Raw genomic sequence first — 7,561 nt, 5'->3', positions numbered from 1 at the left:
TTTCAACTTTACTCTTTGAAGACTGCTGCCCAAATAAAATGGAAACCATATCAGAAAATAAAGAAAGTTCTGAAAAATCTCATTCCTATCACTATAGCCCATAACATTAATTGTATCACATCAAATTCTACTGCTCTTCACCTCTCCCAAAATGAATATACTCATTAAAACATGAACCTGGCAGTAACACTGCTATACAAGACATCCTTGAATCATGTAACACCGAAACATTTTCATAAAGGTCAATAAAAAAATATATTATCATAGTGTTTATTAAATCATATTTGATATATATACACATTTACCTACAACATACACATTAACGCCAACTTTATTTTTTGGTCTTTAAAGTAGTATGAAACTGAATTCTTGCTTTAATCATAGACCAATATTTCCCCTATATTACACTCTCAACCAGTACATACTGGAGCGAACTCTGTTGTAATCAGGAAGTCCTTCACATGGGCCAACAGCAGCAATGGCTGGGCATTTGTCATAAATGTACCGGTAGCATGTATCTCTAACAACATCAGAAGTCACGGCCTGAAATTATATAGAAAAAACACCATTGTAGATTATTTATAGAACAGATGTGCTGATAGTGTTGATATCAGCCTTTTTTGTAGTATTGGGACTGGTAAGATTACCAAAATTTTGATACCATTCAATTACCCATTGATAGTGCTTGGTACAAAATATTGATTTTAATGTTTAGTGTTCAACTCTGCAAACAAAAGGTAAAATCTGCTTCCATCTATTTTAATTATCTCAATTGTTAAATTCCTCCAACAAAATCCAAATATTAAATGTTATTATTACAGATAATTATGTCTGTATGGGTATCTGAGCCACCACTTATTATCAGAGTATCAGTACTGATATTGGCTGGAAAGTGGGTACTGGTGTCAGCCTATGTCTTAGTATTAGCACCCATTAGCATATCTTCAAGCCATACATTACCTCAATTCTGGCATCAAGTTCATGAAGTGGAATGCGTCTATTGTAGCACAACATCTGACGACCAATATCTTCACAAATGGGTGTTGTTCCGTCAAGCTGCAGCAACAGATTTGTGCGCAAGATGTTCTTGGCGCGGTCCACTTCGAAATCTGTCACGTTGGTGCACAGCCTCATCCACTCAGATTGGAGATTGAACATGAACTCCTGGAAACATGAATACAAATAAATATTTATGTACAGGATATAATATGTTTTTAGCACAGAAAACTTTTTAAAAATCTAAATCACCAAATATAGATGAAAGATATTACTTGTCTACTGCAGTAAAGTAATTTACAAACTGACTACTGCACTACTGTTCACAGTTTACATAAATATAACCCGTAATGCTAACAGGGTGATCATATATCAGATAGCCAAAACATTTAGATCTACAAAGGACTGATGGTCTGTATTTGAAATATGTAGGGGAAATTTAGTTAATTTATTTGTTCATCCTGATTTTCATTGTAAAATTAACTTTCATATTATTACCTCAATCTTCAGTGGTTCACAGACAAAGTACATTCCCCATAAACCAGTGTCCTTGTAGCACGTATTGAAGGACTGGAAGGAGTGGCAGAGATTGCCCACCACTGCAGCCTAAAATAAACAAACACATAAATATATTAATAAAGAGACAACTATATGATCCTACAGGTGGAAGGAGGCATGTAATCTTACCCATGATAAATCACTGCATAATATAGCTTGCAAATAATCTTTGAACACAACAGGGAGGTTTTGGCTCCAATTGGTCTAAACACTAGGGTATTCTCCCGCTCAGGACATGGCTGATATTACTGTGACAATAAATTATTTGGCTCAAATTGAATTCACAGTTTTCCTAAATTTAATAAGGAATCACCATACAAAACTACATGAATGATCTCATATCACCATTAACATGTGAAAATAAATGGATAAAATCCAATTTCAAAAGAATTCAGGCTGCCCTGCTTACTGACCTGTGCCAAGTTTGATGCATTATGGGCACCGCCACCATGAGTCCTATCCCAGGAACCAATGATAGTGTTTGCAACCATGAGTGGGATGTTGTCAGGGTCAGACCAACCAGCACCCTCCACAGAGATAGCAATATGTGCCAATGGCATGCTGTCATCTCGGACACGGATCTCAGCCCCTAGAAAGAGATTTAAGTGTAAAAAATGTTCTCAAGTAATTTATTTAGCTTATATCTGCCATTAGTAAAAGAAAAATGAAAACAAGTCACATGTCTTTAGATTCAATATGAAAGGGTACTTCAAAATATTTGGCTTTCTTAAGCATAAATGTACATGTAGAACCAGATAAAATTAAACACAGTAATCATGTGATCCATACCTGTGAAGCGGCAAGGTGCTACTTCAGGAGCATCGCCAACATAAGAACCACCAAGATTCTTGAAGTTCTCTTCAGCCATCTTCACGAGAGCTTCGTGGTTCACTCCTCCAGCACCAGCAAGCACAATACGAGGTCCCTTGTAGTGGGTTGTGATGTAATCAATCAAGTCACCTCGGCTAATTGACCTGCAATAATCAATATTCTTTTCTTAATAACTTGAACTGCTTCTTTGTGGAAAATAATACATAAGCTTCAGGTACCATGAAATCAAGAAATTCTGGCTGTTCGAAAATAACTTTCTAAGAAAAACAAACAATATTAACCCATTGCGGACAGGTGTAGACACTGGAGTTTTGGGCTGATGATGGACATTATACCTTACATGAAGTTGGGTGAATTTGGATGACTTATTGTACTACAAGTAATGAGTGATGATGAAAATTACAGTCATAATTACTATAATTGCAGTAATATTAAGCAAAATGGGTGTCACCTAACATCCAAAACTTAAATGGTACCACTTTCTTCTAGCATCAGCAGGAAGAGAGAGCCTTAAATGGCACTCATCCAGTCTCTAGCAAGAACTACTTTTATAGAGCGATGGCATACAGCAAGTTTGTTGACCTCTTGCTCTAAAGTTCTGCTGATGAAGGATGTACAGGCAGAATGAGAGGAAGGAGACTCAAACCATGCCCAGTGTCTACAATGTTCCCTTGTGCCAATAGGGATGCCTTTAACTGTGGAACTCACAGTCATAAATAAGCACAGGTTTCCTCCTCTTCCCTATCTCTTCATGTTATCTTCATTGTGGATGGTTATATTTTTCATATTTGTTCATGACAGCACATGACAGTGGAAAAAGTCAAGGTAAGTTGTGTGAAGTTGCCTCACTCTGAAATAAAACCCATCCTGGAGAGTGGGCAAGCAAATCTATCCCCGTCCACAATGGATTAATGCATCAATAAGTTTTTCCAAACATACATACAAGGATTTCATGGAAATCACACAGCTCTATCAGGTAATGCTAATATTAATATTATCATCATTATAACAAAGTTTCTGAATTCTGTATTCACAGCATCATTTCAATATGCTTGGTGGCTATGAACAATACAAACATAACCATCCCAGCATAATGACATTCATTATCATTCGCTTTATTAGCGTTTGGCTTGTTGATCTTAAAATCTCCAATAATGCATTAACTGCTGTATATCACTTCAACATACAAGCCTTTTTTCAAATTGTGCATATAAATGAGTGAACTGACTTAAACCCTGTCATTTTTCAGGTCAGGAACAGTGCCTAATTGCATTATATGTCATCTTCATCTGTAATTAGTTTGTCTCCTCCTTAAGAAAAGACAGTTTTTCCCTCCAAAAAAAGACATTGCTACAATGCTATGTGCTTGCAAAACAGGAAATCTGGTTTCAAAATAAATAAATGAACAAGTTATTGCAACTTCAGAGTACGCGGTTAATTTTCTTTATTCATGCAACTTTTATGAAAGGAGTTAATCAGTAAAATCTTTAAATCATGGGTTCAATAGCACATCTTAGCTTCAGGATCACCATTGAAAAAATAAATATTGGTAGAATGATCATCATGTTATTATTTGAAATATGCAAGATACAAATGATTTTATGTTCAAACAAGCTCAAAGTTCACCCTCAGGAGGACTTACTTGATGTTCTTGGTGGGTCCAAGAATAGTCCTGCCAAGTGGTGTGCCCTGGAAGGCTACAGCATGAAGATGGTCGAAAACAACTTCCTGAAGGTTGCTCTCCACCTCTTGCATCTCCCTCAGGATAACTCCTCGTTCACGTTCAATCTCAGACTAAAAAATGACCAGTTATTTGTAAGGATTTAAGGATGACTATTATACTAGCATGAAGTTTGGATATCACACTGCATATAAGATCAATGATGGGAGAATGTGAGACTCAATTTTTAAGCTTGCAGAATTATGGAATTATGGTTCCTTAAGTTTAAATCTATATCTTCTGCTTTATGTTACTGATATGAAACAAGAACCATCACATCATAAACAGTAAAAGGTAAGGAAAAATGTATTCATTTGTATTCTAAATATTCCAAGGCAGAAAAAGTCTCATTACCCTTATCTTTCAACCTATACAGTTCATTCTATCTTACCACTCATATTTCCTCATGGATTTCTAACTAAAAATTCTACCATATAATCAAAACTGAGATATAATTACTAACCTCTCCAAACTTGCTGTTCTGGATGATGTCGGACAGAATCTCAACAGCCTTATTAATATCTTCAGAAAAGCATTTTGCATAGAAGACGGTTTGTTCGCGAGATGTGTAAGCATTGAGATGAGACCCCATGTTTTCTACTTCCAGTTCAAGATCAGTTTGGGATCTTTTTGATGTTCCCTGTAAATAAATAAAACAATAAAATGTATTGATGGGAGCCAATCCTCAATTGCTTAAAAGTCTTATTAAAACAATCCCACAACTAAATTCAAGCAAATATACATGCTTTGGATTATAGAGGTTCCTAAAAAAAATTATACGTTTTGTTACTCATTATTTATGCATTTACAGTAGTCACTACACCTCTCTTCAAATATATTCATCAGAGTAATTGGAAGGCTTATATCATATCCACTCTTAGTTCCCATGTATAGGTTACAACTATGTAGACAAATCATCCAACATATACCATTGTATAAACAACAAATCCTTACACCAATCTAATTAATTATCATAAAACATTCACTATACCTTGAAAGCCATATGCTCCAAGAAGTGAGCTACTCCATTATTGGCATCAGTCTCAAAGCGGGAGCCAGTGTCTATCCACAGTCCCACTGTTGCAGTTGGAGCACCTGAGTCCTCAGAGGCAACACGCATTCCATTGTCAAGGACTGTGACTCGTGTAGCAGGGACATTCAACAGAGTCTGCTCATAACTGGCTGCTGCGATAGTTCCCTGATATCTTACATTCTGGAACAGAAATATATTATTATATATAGATATATGAAAAGTTTATAGTTTGTTTTTTCTTTCTTCATTTTTTTTTTGTGTATGTGAAAGCTACTACAGTGTCTTTGGTTAACCAAATACCATGAAGCATGGTATATCCAGATTTTCTGATTTCAAAACACACATATATCAGTAAAATACTAGTAATATAGCTGCTAGTTTTCAGACAGAATAATTTCCAAAGCTAAAAAATAAAAACCAGCTTAACAAATCAGTTTAAAAAGTTTAATAAAACAATGAATAATATTTTTAGTAAATGCAAGTACTCTTGATTGGCAAGATTGTGTTTCATCTCATAATGCCATGTTGTAAAATGCATGGACTCGCACAAACAGTGACAGTCAGTTTTCATTACTCCACAGTCCAAACACTAAATTACAAGTTCATGCACATTACAATATATAGCCAATAATAAAACTTGACAAAAATCTAAATAACGCAGGTTATTTGTACGCTAAGGCGGCGGCCAGCTGTTCTATGTGACAAAAACCATGATGTGGCTTTCACATCACTGGCAGGAAGACCAGCCAAGCCATAACACGATTATTATGTCATGAGGTTAACCTTTTTGATCTTATCCTCCTAAAGAACGACATCATTACTGGATTCTAAGAAGAGAGAACTTACAATTTCCAGCCTAATAGAAATAGTAAATATGCATACTGACAACATGGTTTTACAGGATATGAGCCATGCCCTATGACAAAGGAATAGTCATCTTGTACTACAGATAAAGAAAAAGCAGAACATCCACTATATACATAAAATTCTATAGTATCAAAAGGATTCACTCAAGTTCTGTCATGATACATACAGATCTATATTGGTGGTTCCCTGGCTGATAACCCAAAGAACACTGCAAACAACCAACTCTGTTTTGGTTTAAGACTAATTTCCATTATCATAATTCACACATTTCTATAAGCCCTTTACACATCACAGTTAATGGACCATTTGGTCTGCTAGCCTTTTCTACGCTCTCATACTAATGCCATAAATTGAATGCTCTCTCCCCAATCTTCCCAGATATTGGAATTTGTTATCAAACAACATCCATCTCTTGAGTAAGTTCCAAATCATCCTCATATACTAATATAATTTGCATGGTAATACTGTTAACTTGCATCAGATACATCATTTTCTACACAAATATCTTTTGGTCTCATCTGCACCTATATAATTTTTTTTCATCTACCTAAAAGAAAGTTCCCTCCTCATATACAGGAAAAGAACAACAAAAATGCAATAGCAGACATGGCATGCCCAATCATAAAGCACTATAAACCATATCTGATTGGTCTGGTATCAACCGCACTGTGGTAATTTTGCAGACAACACCAAGCAATTCACATTTTTTTATCAATATTTTGGGGGAGGTGAAGAACAAACAAAATGCAGATGAATGCCACTAGTGTTATTCTAGACTTATTACATAATACTGCAGTAATACATGGAACATCTCCCATATTTCGGATTATCCCAATCACTCAACCCAAGCTTAAATTAATTAATCCATCTTGGGTAAATTTACCGAATAGTGCCTCCTTGCTAAATACCACATTAGTGGTATTGATGGATTCCTCTCAACATCTACTACTCATAAATAGTAGATATAATGCACAATTCCACTCTATTCCCCACAATCCGGATCCCTTTAGTGGGGGAGGGCATGAAGTCTCTGATGCTGTCATCATGTCGCAGTATGAGGGTTATTCGCGGTAGCGGCATCATCATCTACAGAACTAAATATGTATCAGAAGTTCTATATCTATTTCATACATTCATTACATTTCAGCCGGTTTTGTCAAATAAATTCCCTGATATACATTATGTCGCCCCTTATTATTGGGACTTTAACAATTCTTAACCCAAATGCTCCGGGTTGTTGATAACTGGTGCACGATGCATTTCTGGGAGGCTACCACGTAGGCTTAAACTCATTCCGGGTCTCATCTTATCTTATGACGCCTGGCATCGAGGTGCCGTCACCTTAAATGACGACCAGAGTTTGGGCCAAGAAGGTGACGTCTTCACTGCATGCCTTCCGGAGGCTTTGGGTTAAACAAGTAGTTTGTAATGGAGGAGAACAGTTTCACATAATACACACCAGGAATAATTATAGTAAGCAATTTACATTGCAAAATTCAATGGCCGTAGAAACTAAAGAGTTACGTATTAGCAATCACAAGGAATCCATCTACATC

The 7,561-nt window shown here is 36.0% G+C and overlaps 1 protein-coding gene across 1 annotated transcript in view; it reads right to left on the bottom strand.

Annotated features, from left to right (window-relative positions):
- Window positions 1-258: 258 nt before the first annotated feature.
- Window positions 259-7,561, bottom strand: part of UQCR-C1 (Ubiquinol-cytochrome c reductase core protein 1) — a 9,041-nt gene continuing 1,738 nt past the window's right edge. The window contains exons 2-9 of the mRNA XM_043017935.2: window positions 5,097-5,318; window positions 4,569-4,745; window positions 4,028-4,179; window positions 2,344-2,528; window positions 1,968-2,143; window positions 1,495-1,602; window positions 961-1,164; window positions 259-543 (exon numbers count right to left, since the gene is read on the bottom strand). Coding sequence (XP_042873869.1) covers window positions 403-543; window positions 961-1,164; window positions 1,495-1,602; window positions 1,968-2,143; window positions 2,344-2,528; window positions 4,028-4,179; window positions 4,569-4,745; window positions 5,097-5,318 — 1,365 coding nt within the window. The 3' untranslated portion in view covers window positions 259-402. The remainder of the gene's footprint in view (window positions 544-960; window positions 1,165-1,494; window positions 1,603-1,967; window positions 2,144-2,343; window positions 2,529-4,027; window positions 4,180-4,568; window positions 4,746-5,096; window positions 5,319-7,561) is intronic.

Source organism: Penaeus japonicus, unplaced genomic scaffold, assembly GCF_977035675.1.
Source record: "Penaeus japonicus unplaced genomic scaffold, GWHDUDI00000001_assembly GWHDUDI00000009, whole genome shotgun sequence".
Taxonomy (NCBI): domain Eukaryota; kingdom Metazoa; phylum Arthropoda; class Malacostraca; order Decapoda; family Penaeidae; genus Penaeus; species Penaeus japonicus.
The sequence above is the reverse complement of the archived record's forward strand: the minus strand, read 5'-3'. Positions and strand labels throughout refer to the sequence as shown.